Genomic DNA, 11,433 nt, shown 5'->3' with positions numbered 1-11,433 from the left:
AAACATGCAGTGAATAATTAGGGGTATGAGTAACTATATTCACCATAAATGAAAACAAGCAGTATTTACTCACTTGTTGCAGGAATATCACTGAATGAGTCGTTAAAACGTAGAAAATGACAAGAAAGTCATTTTGGTCACAAACCTTGTTCACTGAGGACATCTACTGGTCAATCTTTACGGGGTGTTTTAAGGATATTAAAGCTACTTTAGTCGTTTAGTGCTGTTATTACTACTGTAGTCTAGATTCAGCCTGAGTTACCATGACTACCTGTCAAACATTGAGCTGTTCTGCAAAGCAGCATTTAATGACTAAATGTGTACACTGACACAAAAAGAGGTGCTTGTGTTCAAAAATAACTCATTAATAACTATAATAAAGACAACAATGTCCTTCTAAAAGCGTGGCGTAGTGTTTGATACATTTATAATGCACACTAATGGCTACAAAAATAGGGAAATATATGTTTTACACGGTAAACACTGCTTTCAGTTCAATAAAGATAAACTAGCATCAACTACTGCACAAGACAAGACATAAAGACACTTTTAAATGATGCTACACGACCAGAACACGGTAAAAACTCACTGTGACACACAACGCTCACTGGGGACATCTGCTGGTCAAAATGTACGGTGACATTTACAGATAGAAACTCCAGGTTCTGAATCTCTACTAAAGGAAGTCTTCTGAGCAGACTGTCATCTTGTCTTTCATGTGCTCACACGTCCGAATTAATTTTTCCGAAATTAATTCGGAAAACGGATTTCAATTTTTTAAAAATCGGAAAAAGAATTAAAAAACAACAATAATTCGGAAATCTATCAAAAACACTCACTACCAACAGAATTCAGGTCAAATATCTGATCAAACGCTTCACTTTGACTTTATTTAATACAAAAATACAAAGACGTTTTACTTCAGGAACGACACGTCTGGGATCTTTCCCACCGTCTGAAACAGAAACAGTTGCTACTTTAGACATCAGCACATTTAAACCATGACGTAGATTGTTTAGAGTCGTGTCACCTTTAACTGAGTGAAGATATGTGCTGCTTTGTTCAAGTCCCACTTGTTGTCCTGCAGACACCTGCAACACACAGACAGTGTTTACCAGTGAGCTGTGACATTCATCCTAGTCTGGTAGACGTCATTAGGAGAGGACACCTACTTCAGGGACCATTCCAGGTTCATGTCTGACTTCAGGGAGAAGGTGCTGAGCATCTCCTGCTGTGGGGCAGTGAGGGTGGGCACTGGGCTGGAGGAAGGGGGCGGGGCACAAAAGCTCTGCTGATCTGCTCCGTTGTAGCCATTCTGATGAAGAGCTGGTCGTTGATGATGCACAAACTGTTCAAGTATGAACGAGGACCACAGGGTTCAAAGGTTAGAGACTTTCTATGGTGTTAATATTACAGTAATATAGGTCACACCAAGGCTGTGTCCCTATAGTCCCTCCTATCTCCTTTCCTATCCACTGTCCTTTAACACCTGGAAGTGTTTAAGTGGTGGTTGTGATAAAAGAGCATTTTCTGAGGAAAGGAGGCGTGGCCGTAGGATTATTACATCAGCTAGTGGAAGTGTGTCTGATCGTCAAAACAAACGTGGTCACCTTTTCCTAACTGCTCTCCTAACACCTTTCCTTAACTCTATGACATCTTCCACAGGGTTAAGGAAAAGTGGATAGGAAAGGAGATAGGAGGGACTATTCAGACACAGCCTAAGCCTTAGTTCATCTTTAGTTTGACTGTGAGCAGGGTTGGGGTCAATTACATTATTCAGTTACAATTACATCTTCAATTACTCATGTTCAATCATGATGACAGTTACATTTTATCCAATTACAATGATTTTTTTGTCCTCTGAAAGTCAGTTACAATTACATTCTCAATTACTAAAGTCCAATTACAATTAAACACAATTACTGATCCTGAAATAAATAACCTAATAAAAGTTAACACTAATACACTAAATATCTATCATCTCATTTATTTCCTATATATTACAAAGAAGCTTCCTAATCAATGAAAATATAGGTTTTAATATTTTTAAAATGATAAAATGTGTGAAAGTTTGATATGAAACATATTGTTAACTACATATGTATAGAGCTGTACATATAGAACTGTAACATGGTTTACCAGTTTAGCCTTAAATTATAATTGACAATTTTTATAGAATTTTCATGGCAATTACAATTAAATAGTCAATTATCTGAACTCAATTACAATCTAATTACAATTATGACAGCAACAGATTTTTTAAAATTACAATTATAATTATGCTATAATTGTAATTAATTATCAATTAAGCAATTATAATTATATTGTTGCTACAATACAAACAGATGTTGGTTTGATATATTTGTTAAAGTTGTTTGTTATTATTATAATTATTATTATTATTGATATGAGAAATAAATATGGTAATAACTGGAATATTTTGAGATTATATTATTTAATATTTACTACCACACAAAAGTAATAAAAAGTGGTATCGTTGAGTATCGATACTGATTTACGAGTAATGAGTATGGGTTTAAATGTGAAAGGTGCCCATCCCCAGTAATCTCTACAATAACAATGGTTGTTGTGTAAAAGCATTATTGTTTATCATTTTATTTTATGGACAAATAAATATACATTAGGTAAATATAGGAATACACAGAAAACACATGTGGTGAAACAGTATTTACTGTTTGTTCATTCCAGTCATACTAGTGGAGGCAAGCATTATCTGAAGCTACAGCTGATAATGAGCACTTTGGTTTTACGTGTGTAACCTACCCAGAATCCACTGCTGGAACTGTGATGAAAACCTTGTAGATTCTTTAGATTTATCATCTACAACAACTGAAAAAGCCAGGAAAGCGTTAGTGAGAATAGATGAGTTGCAGTGGATCTTCTTAAAACCATGACGACTAAGATACTGACCTTCTTTGAAGACTCCGCCCACTGTGAATGACAGCAGCGTATTCTGTGAAAACAAAGCAGTTTGGCTGAGAGTGAACAACATAAATAATGTAACTCAGTGTGTGACAGATCAGACGTGAACTCACTGTGTAGGCGTTTACGTCCACGGTGAAAGAGATGATGTCATGCTGGGTTTATGGCAGCTCGTTGAGGAACGTCACCACATTCAGTCATGTGTGCTTCAGCAGATGGAAACGCATCACTAGGGCAGTTAAAAAACAAGACAAACATCAGGTGGGCTCCATCATTACTAGGGTTGGGTATCGGTTACTACTCGCTACTTTTTCAACACTTCTGGTGCTTAATCATTATTTTAAACTAACTTCAAAATATCAAAATGACCTTTTATTTCCAGAGCCAAATTTAACACATTTAACTAAACAAATAAACTTATTAGATAAACTTCACATCAGCGTTTCCCACACATTTATTTATTTATGGAGGATAATGTCACGCACCTTCTTTCAGGCCGTGTTTTGTGTATGTGCTACGGTTAGAAATGAGGCCATTGATCAATGATCTGAGCAGCGACAACAACGTCATGTGTATCAAGTAATGTGTGGCACCGACATCTTTGTTCTTATCACCACCAATCACTGATGTCATTTCCTACTTATTGTTAGAAACGCTGTGAAGCGACATAGGGAAAAGTGTTAGAAACTCACTGTTGCAAAAAGCGCTGAATGTAGACGTTTAGCGTCATCAGAGCCAAAGCAGCTTCTCTGTGTGATCACATGGTCAACAAAAGGCTTGAATCTAAAAATATAGTGGCTTCTATATTCTTGTACTTTGACAAGTGACGTTTTGAACACAACAGACAATTCAGCATCACACTGACTAACCTTACAAGGTGGGAGAGTGGTGGGTGTGTCCACATCAAAGCCAATGGGTGGGGGGAGGTCATTTCCATCCTGATGAGGGACAATACACAGTTTAGTACAAGTTGGAAAACATCAGTTCATCTGGTGAATATCTGGTGTTATATGAAACATAACATTCTCCTTAAAAACCACTGGAACAAAACACAAACTAAACTCAAGGTACCAGAACAAATCTAATCTGTGACCTCTGAACTAATCTGGTTGGTCCATGTGGATAAAAACAAAGTCAATAAATATATAGTGACTGGTACATCGTACTCAGGTCCAAAGCTGTAGAACTCATTACCACAGAACTTAAAACCATATCTGAGTTTAAAATGTTCACTTCTAGGGTTTAGTCTGAAAAGTAAATAACACTGAGTCTGTGTGAATGTACGTGTGATGGTGTGTGTGTGTGTGTGTGATTGATAAAGTTTTATACAAATGTTGTATTAATGTGTAAAAAGGCCCAACCAGGGACATGAGCTGTGAATTAGCATTAGCTAGAAGCTCTTTATGCATCACATCAGCTGTAAACCTTTATTGTAACAATGTTGATTACATCATCCCTAAAAATAAAGAAATAAATATTTGGGGGAATAAAACTACTTAATTATTTGATGATTTTACATCTTGTAAACAACTACAATAAACTGTACTTATAGCTGCTAGATGTGATCTTTTTATTTATTTATTTTTTTAATCAGATAAAGACATACTGTAGACCTCAGATTAATATACTCTAAATGTAAAAGGTTGAAACTGTTGCTTTAAAGTTAATTTCATTCATATCAGGATTTCTGAGTGGCTCGACTCGACAAACTTTCAAGCTGCAATTTCAACTTTTGTTATTATTTTGTCGTGCAATTGATGTTTGAGTTATAGATCTATGGAGGCCTACACCATGTCTTTGATCTGATAGATAATTATTGTTCACAGCAGCTTTAACACAACTGATAATTGACTAAAAGCCTTTAAACACTAAGGTCCTCTAGTATCAACACTATGGTGGTAGAAATGAAGAGTGAGTGACCATAAACTGCTGATGAATGAATGAGTGAGTAGACCTACCAACTTCAGAAGCTGAGGAACCTTCTGGCACACAGCACTGGTATGTAAACTAAATAGAAAAGCAGAAGAATTAGTGTGAGAATTCAAAGTTGACACAATAAGCTGTAAAACTCAGTAAGACCTGCTGCTCCACTAACACATACATTTTGTTCACTGCAACACTGTGTAGAACAGCTGGGAGATCACATCTGCATTTAGAAACATCTGTTTCAATATGACCAGCACCAGGAAGGATTTCAGCTTCCTTATTGTTGAGTATACGCTAACATACATGTCTGACCATGTCCCACGTTCACCTGAACGCCCACCCTGGAGTGTACTTACCAGCAGGTAAACTCACCCTCTACACACAGATTAGACGTGGCAAAGCAACACATACACAAACACGGTCGACCAGTTTGAGCTGAAAACTGCCAAACAAATGGTTTTTTCTAGAGAGAGAAGTGATACGCTGCTGGGAGAGAGGTGGTTACCACCAGTCTGGTCTTAACTCCTCCCACTCTGGTCAATATGCAGGACAACCAACGAGTCACCGTCACTCAAGAACAAAACAGAGTTTTTTTTATAAAAAATGTTTTTTTGAAGCAATGATCTTTTCATAAACTAGATTAATGAGAGTAAATGTAGCCTAAGAATGATTACAGTCTTCACTGCTCTCCCTTAGACTGAGCTTTGTGTACTGATCACAACCATCACAGGATTTTCAAGGGATTTTCCTGATCATTTTTCAGACAAAGGCGGAGCTTCAACCTTCCATCCAATCACATTTACATCTGCAGTTTAACATATTAGCCAAACTCTCCACTTCAATGAAAACAAGAGGCTTGTTTTAGGCCAACACCAGACTGTGAGTGGAGGCGGACGCTTTTTACGTCTTTGGCTTTCCACTGATTATGAGCCCCGCCCCCTCTCGACCTCAACCCAACAGCATCACCCGTAGAGTCCTGTTGTCTCCATCGTTCATGACTGCACGACATTGAAAACATTGCTTTCATTAGGTCTGGACTTCACTTTGATGATCTAACTTTTAAAGTATCCACAGTATATGAAGATACACAGATTGTTGCTGATTGTCGTACGACCGTTACCTGAGGAATGTTTTCTTCAATGATCTTAATGACGGCCTCCATGTTTGTTTTCCTGTTTAAAACCACTTTGACACCAAGTCTGTTAAACAGATAAAAGTTTCAACATTCACGTCCACTTATGAAAGAATCCACAAGGTCATCATGAAACAACACAATTCGGAAGATTTTAAATATTTAAACCACATTTTAAGTAATAATACTAATAATACATTATGAAACCAACTGTAATCAATGAATAATAATTCTAACCACAATAATGTAAACTGTATATAAAAGTATCACCTGGTGCTTCCAGCCTGTTAACCCAGTAACACAAACCATTTAGATTGTGTTTTAAAAAGCAGTGATTGATAAATACTTCCACTATATAAAACAACACATTCACAATCCAAGGTGTTTCCTTTGAGATGTCAAAGGAAGTGGTCAACATTGTGAATAATCTAAGGCCAAAAGATGTGGTGTGGTTACCTGTGTCTGTGTGAATACTGTTCAGATCCAAAGCTTGTTGTGATCCATCAAAACGTTTAGACATGCATTGCTAGAAAAGAGATAAAAAAACATCTTTAAAACAGTTTAAAAACATTCTTTTAAATCAGGGATGATCATAGTTAACTATTTAACCATTAACAGACAACTTTGACCAATTAATGCTAACATATTACTTTCTGCAAGTCCTAAAAAATAAGATGTACTATTGTATGTATTATTTTACATGATATTAACATTTGGCTATGGTATTATTATTTAAAATAACTCAAAGTGTCCAGTAAATTCATAAACATCATTCTAATAATAAATGTTAAAGAAAGAAAGAAAGAAAGAAAGAAAGAAAGAAAGAAAGAAAGAAAGAAAGAAAGAAAGAAAGAAAGAAAGAAAGAAAGAAAGAAGTCTTTGGTCACGAGTCCAAGTCAAGTCTCTACAAAATAAAAGTCTTCTGTCTCTTCTGGTTGTAATGAACCTTCTGTCATCTGCTGCTATCTGGTCTCTGAAGAATACTGCACAGTTATATCTAAGAAATTCAAAGTACTGACTGTATTATTATCATCCTTTATGTATTAGCATTAGGGATGTAACGATTAATCGTAAGGCAGTTAAAAATCGATTCATAGGTATCACGGTTGATATCGATTTTCTGACAATTGAATCGCAGTACTTTTTTTAACCAGCAGAGGGCGCTATCCAGAAGTGTTGGCGGCGGGCGGAGTCTGCTTATACTTTCTTTCTGGCTGCCTTCTACTCTTAAATATGTTAATAAATGATTCATTGCCCCTTTAGCACCGAAAGAATATCTGTAATATTACTTGAATATCTGTAAAAGTCACGGTTTTCTATTAGCTCTGTCTGCTAGCATAGCATCTCTTCTTCACTGCAAGATATCTGCATGCCAACCAACCACTGGGTTACCATCGCCCTCTGCTGGTCCAAACAAATATGACGTAAATCAGTGTAATCACGTTTTTTTTTGTTTTTTTTTAAAGTCCAATTGTTAAGGCACAAAATACATTTTCAGTTGCACTTTTAAAAGAAAAAGAACTATTATGCAGTTTTGCATAGTTTATTATAGAATCAGAATTTAAATTAATAGGCTTCATTTTCATTTGTATTATTCCTTTATTTATTTAATTCAAGATTTATTTTTAGTTAAATTGCATTGTTTTGAATAGTTTATCAAGGAATTCTTTTGACAACGAAAAATAAAAGGAAAATAATACAGTATTTTCCAGTTGTTTTCCCAAAAAAAAAAAATTGTCTACAGTCCCATTTTGTAAATGAAAAAATCGTGAGAGAATCGTATCGTGAACCCAGTATCGTGAATCGAATCGTATCGGGAGTTGAGTGAATCGTTACATCCCTAATTAGCATACAGTACCAGTACTGATTAGTTGGTTATTACAGGCTATTACAATATCAATCTTTGATTTGTTTACTGCAGACTCAGCAGTCAGCGCTCCTTTTGTTGTTGGTACCGTCCAGTTTGAAGTTGTTGGAACCAAATGTGATGACTAATGGTACAGCTGCAGGTTGCACACCTTTGAACCAAGCAGCAGCCATGTTGAAAGTCTCAGGTCAATCTGAGCCTTAATCATTAAATCTGATCAGATTCAGTAAACCAGAGGTCTTCAACAGGGGGTCCGCGGAGGTACTGCAGGGGGGTCGCGAAAGTTTTGGTTGATTAGACATTTTCTTATATTCCCCCCCACAATTTTTTCAATAAATTGAAATGTCTTTAAATACACATTAACATGAATCCAACACACTGTAGTGAACAGATAAATGGAGGCAGAAGATGTCTTTCAGTCAGCAATGCACACGTTCAGCGACACACAGGAGCTCTTTCAAGCTGGGCACTGGTTCATTCACCTGTCCCATCAACAAGGAGGACCCACCCCTATCGCTGCTGTGCCAATCACGAGGTCGTAGTTGACACGCTATGTCTGTCAGGTTCCCCGTGATTGGCCGAGAGCCCAGTCTTCTGGAGCTCAACAGTGAGGTTAAAAAAGTGGGCGGTCACTCTTAAGCTATTATGCTAGCAGCTAGTGTTTATGTTTGGATCAAAAAAAATAAAAAATGAATCGTTTTGTAACACTACAAAAAAACCCACAAGAGCAAAAGAGATAGGCCTACCCTCCACCTCAGAAACCGCAGGTGAAAATGAAAGTGACAGTGTACCTGCTGTAGGCCCCGCAGCTGTAAAGGGTAAGCGTAAAAGAGAGAAGACCCGAAAATATACAGACAATTATCTGAAGTTTGGCTTTACCTTCAAGGAGAGAGATGGCATTGAATTTCCAATGTGTGTCATTTGTTCTACTGTGCTGTCAAACGAGTCTATGAAGCCATCAAAACTGCAGCGTCACTTGGAGACAACCCACGGCCAAAAATGTCCATTTGAACAGCTTTTATGCAAAATATTGTTACATGCAATTTGACAGACATTGTTGATCTTGGCAGGTATCAGGTATGTTATGTTATGTTATGTTATGTTATGTTATGTTATGTTATGTTATGTTATGTTATGTTATGTTATGTTATGTTATGTTATGTTATGTTATGTTATGTTATGTGTATGAATGGCAGTGGCATGGCCACCCTACTCACTGTACCTTGCACATGTTTAAACTAAAAACAAGAATATATAAACCTGTGTGTTATTTGAATATCTTAGTATTGAATGCACAATAGTACATTTATACATGGCACTATAGGACCAGTTTAATATAAAACACAATTTTATACAATATATATAAGTAAGGGGTCCCCGCTCCATCTCTCCATCAGTTTGGGGGTCCTTGGCCTGGAAAACGTTGAAGACCCCTGCAGTAAACCATTGATGCCTGAGAGGAACTATAGTGACATTAATGTTGTTCTCATACATCTTTATATAACATTTAAATAATTAAAAAGGAGCACTCAGAATAATCCATGTCACTACAACTTACATGTACCTTTTAATTGTATCTTTTATTTTTGACATACATTTAGTTAAAAACTAATATTTTCTTTAAGAAACTATAAATATTTCTAAAAAAACAGAATTTAAAAAATGTATTTTATAGGGCTCTACTTATCCACAGACATATTTGAGAGACACACACACACCTTGCTTTATAAATATATTCTGTAGTAAGAAACAGGATTGTGATAATTAAATATAATGTCTGGGTTAAAACATGTGGTATCATCTCCAACTGTGAACCACATTTTGAAAAAGCACGTCTTAATCACATTGGCTGGAGCGCTGCACATCTATTCATTATTATTGTATTACTGCTACTTTTTCATTTACAATGTATGAATTGAATGTTGTTTCAGGAATAATATGTATTCTTAGACAACATTTAATGAAAGTCAACACTTACTATTAAATGAAGTCATGATCAACATTGTCATCACTGATATACCAAGTATTTATAGATACATTTTATTTAGAACAGAAAGCAAAACAACTTCTGTCATGTTCATATCAGATGGTTTGGCTGCACATGTTTCTGCAGGAGATGCTGCTGCTTTTTGTGTTTGTTAAAACCGTATTTCAAGATTGTGCCTTTTTGTAAGACTCTACGTTTAAGTATCGTTAATAAATGGCTTATAATATCACTTAAGTCATTATTTCAAAATTCCTCTCAACTTTTAACATTTTTTTTTTTTTAAGCATGGTGGGCTTCACTACCCCCAGACTTAGCATGTTTTCTGGGGCAAACCCTGGGTCAGCACCCAAAAGTGGGTCACGGACAACTGGTCAAAATAAATAAATACTTAAGTTAATGCCTCATGATGGACTTGTCTTTTATTTTGAAATAAACTTTTCTTTTGATAGGCATGCTGTTAAATGCATGCTGTACAGAAAAATATATAGATTTATATTTTTAAAAATATTATACGTGTGTTGTCGACAGTTATTTTTGAAAGACTAAAATTGGTTGGTTGAGTTCTAAAAAAAAAGTGGGTCGTGATTTAATGACTGTGGCAAAATGTGGGTCACAGGGTGAGACCAGTTGAGAACCTGGTTTACAGGATAATAGATGAAATGACTATTAATTACAGTATTGGTTATTTACAAACTTTAAATAATAAAATAAAAAATAATAAACTGTATCTTTGTTAATATTTCTTCTGTAGTACTGAGATGTTGTTGTTTTCATGGTACTACAGTTATTTTTTTAAAGTTATTACTAATTGATGACATTAATACTGGATATTTATGAAAACATAAATCAGATAAAGTATCTTCTTAACTATATTTGCTGTAGTAAATAGAGAGCCCTAATAAAGACTGTCCACAGGGTTATTGGTGTTATTGTTGACGCTTCCTTTGGGGGTGTGACTTTGTAGACGGTCCCTGCCCACTCCTTAGCTCATTAACATAAAGTGTGTTTTTCTGTAGTTTGTTCTCTGTGTTCCACTGAGTACACACAGGTTGTTCCACCTTTACATCGTCACATATTGATAGAGAAATGTGAGTGTGAATGAAGTGGGTCACCAGTTAAACTAGTCTCCAGTGTGTGTGTAACAGCGGATGAATGTGGTGAGTGAGTGAGTGAATGAATGGAAACACACGGAGTGTTCTAACCTCTTCCTTCACAGAGCACACATCTGAAAACTCCTCCGTTTCTTCTTCTCCGCTTTTCTCCATCTTTGGAGCAAACATTCCGTCCCACACATGGTCGGGATGACGAAGCTCCTCCAGCACAGCTTTCCTCCTGCAGCCTTCATCATCATCATCATCATCATCATCATCATCATCATCACTGTCCGTCTTACTCATACTCAGCTTCACTTCCCTCCATAATATTTGTTCCTTTTCCTCTTCTTCTTCTAGTTTAACGGTAGTCATCATCCAGCTCTGTCCGTCCTCCATTTCACTGCTTTGTTCCTGACTCTAGCTGGTTGCCAGATACAACCGACGATTCCCCGCATGAAATATGTTGAATATCCACAGAAATGCC

At 36.3% G+C, this 11,433-nt stretch overlaps 1 protein-coding gene across 4 annotated transcripts; it reads right to left on the bottom strand.

Annotated features, from left to right (window-relative positions):
- Positions 1 to 870: 870 nt before the first annotated feature.
- Positions 871 to 11,119, bottom strand: LOC114459533 (nuclear RNA export factor 1-like). Of its 4 annotated transcripts, XR_003673388.1 has the most exons (12): positions 11,058 to 11,072; positions 6,458 to 6,527; positions 5,990 to 6,068; positions 4,902 to 4,950; positions 3,813 to 3,881; positions 3,636 to 3,692; positions 3,057 to 3,172; positions 2,932 to 2,974; positions 2,785 to 2,850; positions 1,173 to 1,348; positions 1,031 to 1,091; positions 871 to 955 (listed from the first exon to the last, which is right to left on the bottom strand). XR_003673388.1 is itself a non-coding variant. In XM_028441751.1 (8 exons), exons 5-8 carry the CDS (start codon positions 2,839 to 2,841, stop codon positions 917 to 919), a joined length of 333 nt encoding a protein of 110 aa, XP_028297552.1. In that variant the 5' UTR covers positions 2,842 to 2,850; positions 2,932 to 2,974; positions 3,057 to 3,172; positions 6,458 to 6,527; positions 11,058 to 11,072; the 3' UTR covers positions 871 to 916. The 4 variants fall into 4 exon arrangements, 1 of the variants encoding a protein (XP_028297552.1); XR_003673386.1 differs by lacking the exon at positions 5,990 to 6,068 and having other exon boundaries at positions 11,058 to 11,078; XR_003673387.1 differs by lacking the exons at positions 5,990 to 6,068; positions 6,458 to 6,527 and having other exon boundaries at positions 11,058 to 11,119.
- Positions 11,120 to 11,433: the final 314 nt, after the last annotated feature.

Source organism: Gouania willdenowi, unplaced genomic scaffold, assembly GCF_900634775.1.
Source record: "Gouania willdenowi unplaced genomic scaffold, fGouWil2.1 scaffold_322_arrow_ctg1, whole genome shotgun sequence".
NCBI classification, from domain to species: Eukaryota; Metazoa; Chordata; class Actinopteri; order Blenniiformes; family Gobiesocidae; genus Gouania; species Gouania willdenowi.
The sequence above is the reverse complement of the archived record's forward strand: the minus strand, read 5'-3'. Positions and strand labels throughout refer to the sequence as shown.

Bases quoted from the DNA above. Each gene is read 5' to 3' on its own strand.
- LOC114459533 (XM_028441751.1), bottom strand. From the start codon at position 2,841: ATGATAAATCTAAAGAATCTACAAGGTTTTCATCACAGTTCCAGCAGT. The intron at 1,349-2,784 runs GTAGGTTACACA...ATACTTGAACAG, and splicing joins GTTCCAGCAGTGGATTCTGG to TTTGTGCATCATCAACGACC. The intron at 1,092-1,172 runs GTAGGTGTCCTC...TGTGTGTTGCAG, and splicing joins AACCTGGAATGGTCCCTGAA to GTGTCTGCAGGACAACAAGT.